Here is a 14,788-nt window from a genome sequence, read left to right on the forward strand (position 1 = left end):
AGTTAAAGATCGCGGATAATCAATGGAAGGAAGAGGATAGTGGCATCCTGGACGCCCCGATCTGAGTCCTGCCCGAGTTGGAGAAGCATCAGAAAGCTGTACTGCATGCATCCTATAATATGCATCCAGCTCAGGGTGCAGAACTCCACCTAAGTGCTGTCTTTCCCTTTCTCCGCGGAAAATTGTACGGTCTTCATTTAAATAATGGTTATCAATCATCTAAAAACTACTTCACCAAAGAATACCTATTCAGATTTCGTGTTTCTCTTTCTAACTTACATCGTTGTAACATCAAGAATAACAATGACAACACTAGGTGATAACGCATTTTAAATCATCTTACAGTCTATATCAGTAGTATATGACTATGGTATTTCAATTTAATGCTTTTTTTAATGATTTTCATTTCAGCAAATTCTCAACAGATTCATTCTATCGAGTTAATAGTACAGTTCTTTTACCATACAATTCATCAATGCTAACTGAAACAATTTCTGAATTACGATGTACACGTCACCATCCTGTCGACCTAGATATGAATAACAATAATAATAATAGTAATGACTGTAACACTAATCGACTAACATCTCTTAGTGAGCACATTCTCTATGCTTCACTTCAAGCACCGTCGAAGCATTTCAATAATAGTAATTGTACAAATGACAATTCCTTCACTAATAATGAAGTCTATGATATCTGGAAGGAACAAGAACACTTAACATCATCATTGTCATCATCATCATCAGCAGGCACATCAAAACCAATCAACTCATCTCATCATTCTAATCGAGTTCAATCTTCATTGAACAGCAATGAATTACCAGATTGGTTAAGCTATCCACCGAAAAATTTACAATCCATGTGTGCTTTATGGCAATTACCATATAATCGACAAATTAAAAAATCACGATTAATTCTACTTGGATTTATATTATGTGATTCAGCAGCTGAAACATTGCTTCATTCAAATGATGATGAATATTTGAATGATCTTTTGGATCAAGATCATACTGATATTAGTAATAATAATAATAATGATCTTGTCAATAGTAATGGAAAGGTTCAAACTACTCAAATGATTGATCATATCAAGTCTACGAATTCTAGTAGTTTACGTGCATTACAACTGGTAAGTGTAATGAATTAAGTTATTATTTTATTTTATTTTACTTAAACACATAAATATTGGTACAAAGAGGCACCAAATATATATGTGCCGCACAAACGTCATTTGATTTATGTGAAGGCTGTGATACTGCCTAGGTGCCCAAACTGAAGCACATGGTTTTCTTAGGGGCCCACACCCGGAGCCTTTGACCTGGAGGTCTGATTCACTAGGCAGTGGAGCATCGTGAGGAGATGCAGTCCCATGGTAGCCGGTGACCAGCGATTGATTCATACGCCATTTAATCCCTCAGAATACTGGAGCCCATGTACACCATTGTTTTGGAATCAGGGTTTTCCAACTGCTCTAGGTGGACTTTCAGTGTCCACCAACCCGGTTAAAGCTCCTGCCGGACATTCGCTTTTCGTCCTCTCAATTTCGTAAACAACAGTAATGCCACGAGAAGGTATTGAGTAGGACTTCTCTGGCATAGGCTATATAAGCGTGGCCATATGAGAGCATTTGGAGAGGGAGAGCTGTCTCTCCCCACTCTCGGCCGTACCAGGGCATTTGGGGGCGGTTTGAATAATGACCATAATATTGATCGGTAAATGATATATTGTTTTATAATGTAGTTGATTGACAGCTACCTACGAGAGAGAATCGTTTTTAAGTAAGCCGCTACATGACCTATGTGGAATGAAGGCAAAAATACCGAGTAAGAATCATTTTTCTCCTTATATAATAATAGGCTTAGATGTGCAATGATTTGTATAACAGTTTAACATAACTGAAATTTATATAGTTAAGATTGTGAGTCAATTGAAGCTAGACCACCATGGAAAACCTGGAAGCACTGGACGGCCGTTTCGTCCTACTGTGGGACTCCTCAACAGTGCGCACCCACGATCCCGCCCAGGACCTATCATTCTCGCGCGCGAGCACTTAACTTCCAGACCACTGAGCCTGCCGGCATCCAATGGCGTTGATGTCTAACTTCAACCAATCCGCAAAATTGAGCAGCCATTCACCAATGTCTTCAGTGAGTTGATATCTCCCAACAGACCTTGTTGAATTCTACTGGTTACTGCTTCTCACTAGAACTTCAGGAAATACCTCATGGTGGTCTAGCTTCAATTAACTCATGATCTCAACTATATATTTGAATATTTATAATCCTTAATTATTTTTCATGTTTTCTTTTGAATTTTGTATAGTGTCGTTATGTAATGTCATTATTTATCAAAGAATTCCCTATGGTTTATTCACTTGTTCCTACAATTATATCACTTTGGCTTATGGATCGGGGTTATTTTCAAGTAAACAAAAAAATTGTATTCATATTAAATGTTTATTTGTATGTTTTGTGTGTACTACCCTGTAATCTCTTGATTTTCTTTAATGTGTACTTAGACCGGTTGCATAGATGAATTGAAATTATGCTTTGTTTTATTTAAACACATACATATTGGTGCAAAGGGGTACCAGATACATATGCGCCATACAAAACAATGACAATGGGAAGAGAAAGGGGTAAGGTGCATATATATAAAAGGGTGCGAAAAAAGAGAAGCGTAATGATGGGGGGGAACTGAAATGTACAGCCAGAGGACTCTTTCAGTTAAGAAAGTTATAACCACTCTTTATGAAGAAAGTAAAAGAAGGTCATAGCAAGCACGCCACTGGCTTCTATTCTGAGCCATATCTGATAACGTCTCTAGCCACTGTGTTGCACCACCCCAACTAAGGAGTCGTGAAGGACCAACAGAAGCCAGTCCTTTACAGCTTTCTTTCATACCACGACACCATGTCATACACTGACCACCTCTCCGCTTTTTCCAACCAGTCCCAGAGTCGTCGGCAAATAATGCACGACGTGGAATTCTCTGGGACGACATTCGTAAAACATGTCCGAAGTCGGTGTTTCAAGATGATGACATCAATTGAATTATCGTCTCTGTGCCCGAAATCAGGCTAAATAAATTCAATTCGATTTATATTTTGATTGGATATTAACAATGTTACTGGTTACTGAAATCAAACATAGAATAACACAAAACATCAAATATAGGTACATCTACTTCAGTTCTGGCCTAAGTATGTGACTCAGTGAATGAGCTGACTTCTTAGTTTTTTAAAAATAGCAGATAAACATTAGGTGTATATGTATATCGTTATGTGGACGCGAGTACCCAATACTAATGATTGTATTGCAGGTAACTAGGTTTTCATCGAGGATTTTCCATATGAATTAACTAACTAGAAATATAAATAGAATCTTATTCTAATCCAGTTCTTCCAGCTAGTTAAGCATAAACAACGTAGAATCTGATATGGATGTTTATTAGCTGGAATTATCATCCTACTAAGTCAAGACCTTGAAAGGAAATGAACATGTGGATAAGTAGGGAAATCGACTTCCATTGAAATGATAAGCTAAAAATATGAAAAATCTAGTTCAAAATGAATAATTAGCACTAATAAATGAAATATAATGCATTATATGAAATTGCAGATTTATTGATAAGTGAAAACTATCAGTTTAGGTTTGTGGAGATAGCTGAATGGATCAATGATAGGCCACCGTTGAAAACCTGTAAGCACTGGACGGCTCACTAGTGACTCGGTTCATGATGGATTTCCTGGAATTCTAGTGGGAAACCGTGATCGGTGGAGTTCAATCGTGTCTTTTGTGAGGCAATTACTCACTGAAGACAGTGGTGGATGGTCGCGAAATATTTTGGATTGGTTGAAGTTAGACATTCACACCGTTGGATGCTTGCTCACAGTGGTATAGAGGTTGACTGTTAGCTCTCGAGACCGAAGGTCTTGCGTTCGAATCCCGCTGGCGGGATCGTGGATATGCACTACTTAAGAATCCTAAACTAGAATTAGAATGAGACGGTAGTCTAGTGCTTCCGTGATTTAATGGTGGTTTAACATTGATCCATTCATGATATCGATCTAAAATGAAGAATAATTATAACTGTATTATTGCGAAAGATTTCGGTCCATTCCATCTAGCGTCCCCATTTACGTAGAATGCGATTATCATGCATGTTTTTATCAAGAAATTCAAAATTACTAACAGAACTTCGTTCAGTTGTCGATAACTTCATGGGAAAATGTCAAGCCTTCGTTTGACACTATTCCTAACATTCTCACAATCTACTTGTATGTAAGTCAGTATAATTACGTAGTATCTTATTAGTACAAGCTCAACTGATGATTAAACAATTTGGTTGTTTTATGATAGAACGTATTTTTTGTTCAAAACCAACAGTCTATGGTAAGGTTTAGAAAGTACAGAGCTGACACATCAACACTACTATTCACAAAAAAGATACTGTTTGACTGCCCTCGGGCAGTTGTTCTTTTGGTTCTGCAGTCGAATTCCCAGGTCATTAAGACCACTTCGAAACCGTTCTCTTTTTCAAGTCCTTAAAGAAAGAGCATCATTTCACATTGTGAGAGTGACAATCACCATCATACCTCTAGTACCATTCGAGATTGATTTGTACCAGACACAGATGATGTCATGTAGCAATTAAATCATACACTTCGAACAATTTCAATATCATAAAAAACTATCTTGTATTTATAAATTCATTTAGTATTGTTTTTTTTGAATCTTCCCATTGATGTTTTAGGACTGCAACTGGTCAGTCTCTAATTGGCATATGAGCATACTGTGTGTATTGCCTCGATATAGCCTTAATTCACAAGCATTATAAGCAAAGTTGGATAGTGATTAGTAGTGGAATCCACGACGCGCGTTTCGTCCTCAGTAGCTGAGTGGATAACGCGATGACGTTTGAAGCGAAAGGTAGTGGGTTCGAGTCCCAGAGTGAACATCAACTCTGAGATGCAAGTACATCCACCTGACGAGTCACGAATAGGACGAAACGCGCGTCCTGGATTCCACTGCTAGCCACTATTCATCTTTGCTTACAATATCTTGTATATACATTGTTTGAAATAACCTAATACATAATATCCTTCTGTTGTTAAAGAAACCTATTTCTTTCCATTCTAAATTCTAGGAGTCCATATCTTCTGATATCATGTCTTTCATTATGAACTCTTCTGAAATACCATCATCCTATCAAATTCATAGTGATATTTTTCCAAATCAAATTCATTTCATCATACATTTATTCAATATGTATGGTCAAGGAGATTTAATTCATGATCTATTGAAACATTTAACCAATAACAACAATTCCTCATCATTGAATTACAATTCAAACAATTTGAAAGTACCATTGTCTTTTCGACAATTCTTCAATAAGACTAGTACTATTACTCCTACTCCTACTCCTCCTAATTCTATCACTATGAATCATAATAATAATAATAATCATAAATTCAATATGAAACCTATTGGTGCACCATATTTAGCTTTATCAAAATTACGTAATTTAATTTATAAAATGAATCGATTACATAATCAAACACCTTTACCAATAAAAGTATTAAATTCTATTGATAAATTAGCTCGTAATTCTTTTATTCAATTAACTGAAATATGTAGACAAGGTAAGATGATGATGATGATGTTTAATGTGTCTTTAGTGTTATTTGTTTTTATTAAACATTAGCGTTTTTTTAGCGAGTTGGTTTTCTACGGGAAGGGGTCGCTAACCCCATGCCCAACCCTTCTCCTTTACCCGGGTTTGGGACCGGCAGTAACCCACAGAGGAGCTACAGGCGGAGTTAATACCAATTATCATGTCTGTTAATTTCGTTAATGATGATAACTCAGTCAGTCAGTCAGTTACAACTTAGGACCAGGCACAGTTATGCATCGGTCTAAGTCGCCATACTTCATTAGCACAACAAGATGAACACCGGATTCATAGAATTAGTTAATTTAGTGGTGGTAGTATATAAAAGAGATAGGTTGTATATAAGGATATAGTATAGGAAGGAAAAAAGTTATGAAGGAATTTTAGTCTCAAGGTTTAAGGGAAGATTAAGAGTGTATACACCTACACCATTGTGATCGATTCTGAGCCATGTCACCTAGAGTCTCTAACCATTGGTTACGATAGTCACGTGGACTCCAACTAGGTAGTCTGCATCTACCAACATGGCTCAGACTAGAAGTTAGTGACTTTGTGGACTGATACCACGTTTTGGTTTGACCGCCCCTAACTCTCTTCCAACAATCCCCTACACTAATCAGCATAGCGCGTCGTGGTAGTCGGTGTTCAAGGGTACGTAACACGTGACCTAACTATCGCAGTCGATGATAACTAGGTTGATATCGAATCATTTCTTATATAACAGTAATCTAACGTGTATAAATTAATTCAGTTTTAAATGTTGTATGATGTAGTTTTGTTTACTAACTAGTAATAAAGTCCAATACATACGTTTCATTCTCCTTTGTAGGACTCTTTAGGTGAATATACCCGTTGACGTTCACATTGTTATTTGAACCGCGGTACCTATTACTTTAAACTTCAGAGACTTATAATCTAGATTACTGAGTCATGATAACCACTAACTCAATATTTTCACTTAATAAGCCTATTATGCTAACAGAAACTGATCAGATGCAAATCGTGAATCTCAACAGTGGAAAAATGTAGACCTTTACGTACAATAATTCAAGAATGATGAGCGCTGTTGTTTCGAATCAGTGTAATAAGAAAGTTTGTGGTGATTCCTAAATCCTATAGTCTACATCACATATCAGCCGTCGAATGTCAAATCAGTGGTCTAAATGTTAAGCGCTTTTCACGAGACCCAAAAGTCTTGGGTTTAGTCCTCGATGAGGCTGTAGATGCTCACTTCTTAGAAGTCCTGTACTACGATGAAGCAGTTATCCAGTACTTTAACGATGATCTAGCTATAATAGGTTCTTGGTTTAAACTCTGAAATTTCATTTATACTCCTTAGATGTTCACTACACTGATCGACTTTATCTCTTCTTGTTTCTCTGTTTTCTTTGCTTCATTTATTTAGCTGGTCGTTTAAGTGATTTAATTAGTTTAGGTTTAAATAGTTGGGAAGCAAAAGTGTTATTTGAATATTATGAAAAAACTGGACAACAGAATTTATTATTTCATTGTTTAATTGCACGTTCACATTATCAGGTTAGTATATATATATATATTTGTAATTTCAATTGTGTTTCCGTGTCTGTGTACATGAATGTGTATACACTTGGATACAAGATGGTGGTTGGAGGTGGTCAACAGGGAATCCTGGACTCGGGTTTCGTGCTACTTGGCACTCATCAGCAAGGTGTACCTGTAATCTTAAGGGAACTGGTGTCACTCAGCTTCACAGTCAGAGACGTTACCACTGAGCTATTCGGGACGCGACCGACCTCCTGTAGGACTGAGATGTAATCACAATTGATTGATTACCACCCGACGATCAATCACTTGTGACACTTGGATACATTTTTTACAATTTATAATTGCTAAGAAAATCTAAAGGTTATCCGTAATTCAACATAATGCCTTAATTATTCTTACTTAATATTGACCTTCAAGGCCCCCCAGTGCCCTGATACGGCCGAGGGTGGAGAGACTCAGCTCTCCCTCGAAAAATTCTCTCACATGGCCATGCGTATACAGTCACTGTCAGAGAAGTCCTACTCACTGCCTTCTCGTGGCATTACTATTGTCTACGAAATCGAGAGCACTTTGTTCCACTACCTTGTGGATTAAATCTTTAGGTCGAAGGCTCCGAGTGTGGCTTCCTAAGAAAACCATCTGTTTCGATCTGAGCACCTGAACAATATTACAGCCCTCATACAATTCAGTGATAACTGATACTGGCCTCATTGCTATGATGTAGCGCAAATGTATTTTGTACCCCCTTGTACCAATGTTTATGTGTTCAAATAAATAAATTAATAAAATAGTCTCAACTGATTTTGACATTTAAATCAAATATCACCCGTAAATGCCCTGACACGGCCGAGAGTGGGAAAAGTCCACTCTCCTTGTCGAAAAACGCTCTCATGTGGCTAAGCGTATACAGCCACTACTACGGAAGTTCCACTCAATGGCTTCTCATGGGATTACTGTTGTTTACGAAATTGAGAGCAAGAAAAGTCAGTGTCCAATGCTTTAATCCGGTTGTTGGACATGGAAGATCCACCCAGGGGAGTTGGGAAACTCTGATTCGAAACCAATGGTGTACATGGTCTCCAGGATCCTAAGGGAACAAATGGCGTATAAACCTATTGTTGGTCACCGGCTACCATGTGACTACATCTCCTGACGTTGCTTTACTACTTTATGGATTAAACCTGTAGGTTAAAGGCTCGAGTATCGTGGTCCCCTAAGAGAATCACCTGTTTCGCGTTGTGCACTCGTGTAGTATCCAAGCCCTCTATTTGGTGACTCCTTGAACCAATTTTCATATGTTTAAATAAATGACATCAAATATATACACCCTCAACAAATGTATATCATATATAGTTGAGATCATGATTCAATTGAAGCTAGACCACCATGGAAAATCTGGAAGCACTGGACAGTCATTTTGTCCTATTATGGGTTTCCTCAGCAGTGCGCATCCACGATCTCGCCTCGCGGGATTCGAATCCAGGATCTATCAGTCTCGCGCGCGAGGCCGTCCAGTGCTTTCAGATTTTCCATAATGGTCTAGCTTCAATTGATTCATGATCTCAACTATATAAAATTCCTAAAAATCTTCACAAACCCCCCCCTTTCTGAAAAATGTATATCAATTTGTTCTTGTACAACATTCTATTGAATACTAACCTTTCTTTTTTAGACTGCTATGGATATATTGAATAATAATAATAATAATTCTACGAACCCTATTCATTCTACTATCCATACCCTTGATAATGATAATAATGATCAACGATTCCAAGTTGAACTAATGAAACAATTAATACATTCATGTTTACCATTATTAAATTTAAATGAATTAAATCATAAATCTGCTCCATTAGATCATTTTAAAGCATTAGCTAATGAATATGTCAATCTAGATGATTATCAAACCAATTCTGAATCATCTTCATTCATTCATCGTCATCATCATGTTGATGATGACGATGATGATCAGCATCACCTATTCACCCAGTCACAATCATCATTACCATCACAAATGGATCATAGAGATTTTATTACTTATAAACAAACTACACCATTAATCTATCCATTAACAGATTTAAAGAAGCCGAAACAACCGACACCTTCCTCCTTATCATCCTTATCATTATCAAATAAGTATCCATTGAATTCTCATATTGGTAATCAATATTTCTATGATAATATGGATGATAATAATAATAATAATAATAATCATAATATAGAAGATGAAATGATTAGAAATAATCGTATTCACAAATCAAATTCATGGTTATTAACTACCAATAAAAAAAGTCGACAAGAATTTTGGAATACATTCAAAGAGTTAGTTTCTTCTTCTTTTACTTCTTCGTAGTTTTGTTTCTTATTCTGTTTTAATTGAATGATCAACAGAAATGTAGGTGTATAGATCGTTGAATGCTTGCTCAGTGGTCTATCGGTTAAGTGTTCTGGCGCAAGACTGGTAAGTCTTGGGTTCGAATCTCGCGAGGCGGGATCGTGGATGCGTACTGCTGAGGAATCTCACAATCGAACGAAACAGCCGTCCAGTGCTTCCAGGTTTTCTATGGTGGTTTAGCTTCAATTGACTCATGATTTCAACTATGAAAATACTGAAATCTCCACAAAAACCCTTCTGATTATAATCATATGCTCACTAGTGACTGACTCCATGAGGTATTTCCTTGAGTTCTAGTGGGAAGCAGTGACCAGTGGAGTTCAACCACGTTTGTTATGAGATAACAACTCACTGAAGACAATTGCTTAACGGTTGCTCAAAAACATCGTGGATTGGTTGAAGTTAGACATTAACACTGTTGGATGCCGTCTCAGTTGTCTATCGGTTAAGTGCTCACGCGCGAGACTGATAGCTCCTGGGTTAGAATCTCGCGAGTTCGGGATCGTAGATGTGCACTACTGAATAATCCCATAATAGGACGAGACGGCCATCCAGTGCTTCTAGGTTTTCCATAGTGGTCTAGCTTCAATTGACTCATGATTTCAACTGTTTATAGATTTATTGTTACTAAAGTTTGAAAAAAGGTATTTCATCGCTAACCAACTGGTTGGTTTTATACTTCTATAAAATAAAAAAAAATATTCAGCATCTAGTTAAAGCAATTTTGTGAGGGTCAGTTTAATTTATTAGTTTTGTTTGTCACAGACATTCATTTAATCTCAATGTGGCACTCTTCAGTAAAGAGCAATTACGACTTTGCCAGACTTGTTAGAAGTTAGATGACTATCACTAATGATATCAGATGGTCGTCGTCGTTCTATATTGCAAATTGATTGAAATTGCAATTATTACCTTCATACATTGACCTGCTGATGGTTCTAATGGTAAAGCGTTCACTGTTGGACGTGAAGGTCCTGGATTCAATATCTGGTATAATTGTTGGTGCAGACAACTTATGTGTTCCAGACAGGGACTAAACAGCTGTTCAGTCAGTCAGCTACAACGTAGGACCAGGCACATATATGCATCGGTCCAAGTTGCCATACCTCGTTAGCATAACAAGACGAACACCGGATTCATAGAAGTAATTAATTTAGTGGTGGTAGTATATAAAAGAGATAGGTTGTATATAAGGATATAGTACAGGAAGGAAGAGAGATATGAAGGAATTTTAGTCTCAAGGTTTAAGGGAAGATTAAGAGTGTATACACCTACACCATTGTGATCGATTCTGAGCCATGTCACACAGAGTCTCTAACCATTGGTTACGATAGTCACGCGGACCCCAACCAGGTAGTCTGCATCTACCAACATGGCTCAGACTAGAAGTTAGTGACTTTGTGGACTGATTCCACATTTTGGTTTGGCCTCCCCTAACTCTCTTCCAACAATCCCCAGTACTAGTCATCTTAGCGTGTCGTGGTAATCGGTGTTCAGGCATACGTAACACATGGCCCAACCATCTCAGTCGATGAAGATTCATCACCTTATCAACTGATTTACCATCGTTCCCTAATACCCTGCGTCTAACCTCACTATTACTTACCCGATTATCCCAGCAGATGCGAGCAATATTTCTAAGGCATCTGTGGTCAAAAACTAATAACTTACGAGTATCTTCTACTCTTAATGGCCATGTTTCACAGCCGTAAAGTAGAACCGAGCGAACTGCTGCGCAGTATACTCGTCCCTTAATTGATAGACGGATATCTCGTCTTCGCCATAGGTGACGTGACTTGGCAAAGGCCAAACGAGCTTTTTGAATCCGTGCTGAGATTTCGTCAGACACCAATCCATTAGGGCTGATCAGACTTCCAAGATAAGTGAAGTTGTCGACGCGTTCGACTACTTCACTCCCTATCCTTAGTTCGGGTGTTGACGCAGGCCAGTCCTGGAGTAACAATTTACATTTGGATGGGGAGAAACGCATCCCAAACATCCTGGCATTATTGCTGAGTTCCAACAGAAGACTCTGCATTTTGTCAGTGTCTTCACCAAACAGGACTATGTCATCTGCGTATTCTAAGTCGCTTAGTGGTCCCCCTGGTAGGAGATCAATTCCTGTAAATTCAGTCGACGAGAGTGTTATTTCCAGCAACAGGTCTATAATGAAGTTAAACAAAAAAGGGGATAGTGGACAGCCTTGACGTACACCACTTGAGGTTGTAAAATCATATGACAGTTCGCCATAAGCTCTCACTCGACTGATAGTGTTCGAGTAAAGAGCCTTCACAAGGTTTATGTATTTCTCAGGTACACCTTTCAATGACAGACACTGCCACAGAACCTCTCGGTCTACAGAGTCAAATGCTGCTTTCAAGTCAAGAAAAACTATCATTGTCGGACGCCGATAAGCATGTCTGTGCTCTAAAACTTGACGAATGGTGAATATGTGGTCGATACAGCCACGACCAGGTCTGAAGCCAGCCTGATTTTCTCGTGTTTGCAGTTCACGAGTCTTAGTTAGGCGCCTGATAATTATTGAGGCTAGTATTTTAGATACTATGTTAGTCAGACTAATCCCTCTATGGTTATCGCAGGATGATTTTGACCCCTTTTTATATATTGGGACAATCAGTGATTGTGACCAGTCGGATGGGATTACATCCGTCTCCCAGATTTTAGCCAGAATATTAGTCAACCTAATCGGCAAAATTGGACCACCATATTTAAAGACCTCTGGAACCAATCCATCTGGACCAGCTGCTCTTCCTCGTTTCAGATTACTTATAGCCTTTTGAAGTTCAAGTAGGGTCGGGGGGCCTACTTCAATGTTCCATTCAGGTTTTCTAGGAGTAGTGGGTAGTTGTGCAGTAGCTGAAGGCCAGCTAAACTGCTCCTTAAAGTGTTCCGCCCATCGTTCTAAACGTTTGAGTTGAGAGCAGATAAGGGTTCCGTCTTTTTCCGAGATTGTCTCACTTACACTTGACTTCTTAATTCCGGTTTCTTTTATTAGTCTGAATAGTTGCCTGGTGTTGCCTACAGCCGCTACCTTTTCCATCTCTTTTGCTTTCGTTGCCCACCACTGCTCACGATCGTTCCTTAGACTTTTAGTTAACCTAGATCTAATTTGTTGACGCTCTTCGTCATGTTCAGAGCCTGATGGGATGAGTTTACGCGAATCCATCAGTGAAATAGACTTAGAGGAGATCCACTGGTTTTTTGGAGCCCTATGGTTTAAATGACTAATAGATGTTACTGCTGTTTCCACAGCTGTTCGTGTGTCTTTCCAAGCAGCATCTGTGTCAGTCTCGTTTACAGAACTGCCTAGATGTGAACTCAGTTGTTTCTGGAATTCGCATTTGGCTTTCTCGTCCTCCAGTTCAATCCTAATGGGTCTTCTTAGTGTACTTTTCCTGCGTCCATTGAGGCGCAGACAAATGCGCGCTCGTATTAAAGCGTGATCAGAGTCTAAACAAGTATTCCAATACGAGCGACAATCTTCTATTGAGCCTCTCCAACGATGACTGATGACAATATGGTCTATTTGAGTCCATCGTTGGTTTGGTGCAGGTGGTCGCCATGTTAGACGATGTCTCTCCTTATGCTTAAAATTAGTGCTTGCTAGAAATAAACGATTGTCTGAGCATAGTTGCAACAGACGATCACCATTATCGGTTCGTTGAGCCGGAATACTAAAACACCCACCTAAATGTCTTTCTGTTTGATTTAAGCTGCCTACCTGGGCATTAAAGTCACCCGCTACGACTACTATGTCTGAGCGCTTAGCTTTCTGAAGAAGCTCAGAGAGCTTTCTGTAAAAGTCATCTTTCACTTCATCATGGCTGCAGTCAGTGGGAGCGTAGGCAGAAACGACGAAAAGGCAACGACGTGTGTCCCTATCCTTCTGAGTTCTTACGGAGCCATTTAGCCGGACAGCACACAGGCGACTGTTAACGGGGATCCATTCTAGTAGTGCCTGTTCTGCCCTTGTACTTAGTGCTATGTCTACACCTGCAAGTCCACGAGAACTAGCCAACGGGTCGCCAGATACATGGAGGGTGTATTTCGTTGGCTGTCCATTTTGGCGAGGTGAGGTCAAGTGAATGACCACACTGGGATCCTGTATGCGTGTTTCGGAGACACAGCATACATCAATGGTACGAGATTCTAGGGTTTTAGCTAAGGAGGCCTGTTGACCGATTTGGCATAGGGTACGTACGTTGAAGGCTTCAATGTGTAGTTTGGAGCGAGGTTTTAGTAGACCTGGGACAGCGTTTCGCCCACTAGAATCGTTGGCCATGGTGACACTTGAGGAGGAAACCGAGAGAGGAAGTTTAGTGTTAAAAGTCAAGGTAGAAGGAATAGTGGGAATTGAAGAAGGAGATTGATTATGAATACAGTGGTCTTGAGTGCTGTTAGAGGTATGAGGGCAGTTATCACTTCCCGGTTGCCCACACCGTGGAAGGGTTCTTCTAGAGATACCTGAAAAGGAAATTGGGTTAGAAGTGGTCTTAATGACGTGAGAGCGTGACCACAGTGCCCAAGGGACAATTGCTTGAGGTCGGTCACACACGACATTTTTGTTGGTAGTTTTTGTGTTAGCTCCGTTCTTTAAAGGACCTTACCGCCGGAGACGGCTGTCCGTGGGATAAGGTGAGGTGTGCATTTTTAGGGTCGACCTTTTCTAACCCCACCCCTCCTTGTGGGAAGGCAGCACCGCTGTCATGCTGGTTGTCTGAAGGAAACACCTTACTGCTTTCACACCTCTGTACAGTCAGCAGTACGACTTCGCCTTCGGACCTTGGGATTGCTGCTTTTAGTCTCACCGCTCTTCAACCGACCTGTCTGGCATGGTAGGATTTTGAGGAACGATTGTTCCATCCAGCATAGCTGGATTGGATCATCACGATAGGCAAGCCCGACCACCACGTCAAGGTAGCAGCAACGGTCGGGAAACAGCTGTTCAGCACTTCTTGATTTTTAGTGGTTTTCTAACTCACATCTGTGAGGAATACAATTTACATTCACTTGGTGATTATTTTGTTTACGTGATTAACTTGATATCAAATTGTTTGTGAGGGTTAGTAACACTATCTGAACGTCGATTGTAATAGAGTGGATTCGGAATCTGCAATTTATTAGTTGAAAGATTCAGTAGTTTTACTATTAATTCATCGCTCCACCAGCTCTATA

General features: G+C 39.3%; 1 protein-coding gene across 1 annotated transcript in view; it reads left to right on the forward strand.

The window, feature by feature from the left end:
* Nucleotides 1-14,788, forward strand: part of Smp_176800 (hypothetical protein) — a gene marked incomplete at its 5' end in the record, with an annotated part of 52,378 nt that overhangs the window by 23,134 nt on the left and 14,456 nt on the right. The window contains 6 exons of the mRNA XM_018791792.1: nt 412-523; nt 2,323-2,424; nt 5,149-5,644; nt 7,079-7,209; nt 8,870-9,082; nt 9,281-9,356. Of these exons, the coding sequence (XP_018645111.1) occupies nt 412-523; nt 2,323-2,424; nt 5,149-5,644; nt 7,079-7,209; nt 8,870-9,082; nt 9,281-9,356 (1,130 nt within the window). The remainder of the gene's footprint in view (nt 1-411; nt 524-2,322; nt 2,425-5,148; nt 5,645-7,078; nt 7,210-8,869; nt 9,083-9,280; nt 9,357-14,788) is intronic.

The sequence above is a fragment of the Schistosoma mansoni genome (genome assembly GCF_000237925.1).
Source record: "Schistosoma mansoni, WGS project CABG00000000 data, chromosome 1 unplaced supercontig 0076, strain Puerto Rico, whole genome shotgun sequence".
Taxonomy (NCBI): Eukaryota; Metazoa; Platyhelminthes; class Trematoda; order Strigeidida; family Schistosomatidae; genus Schistosoma; species Schistosoma mansoni.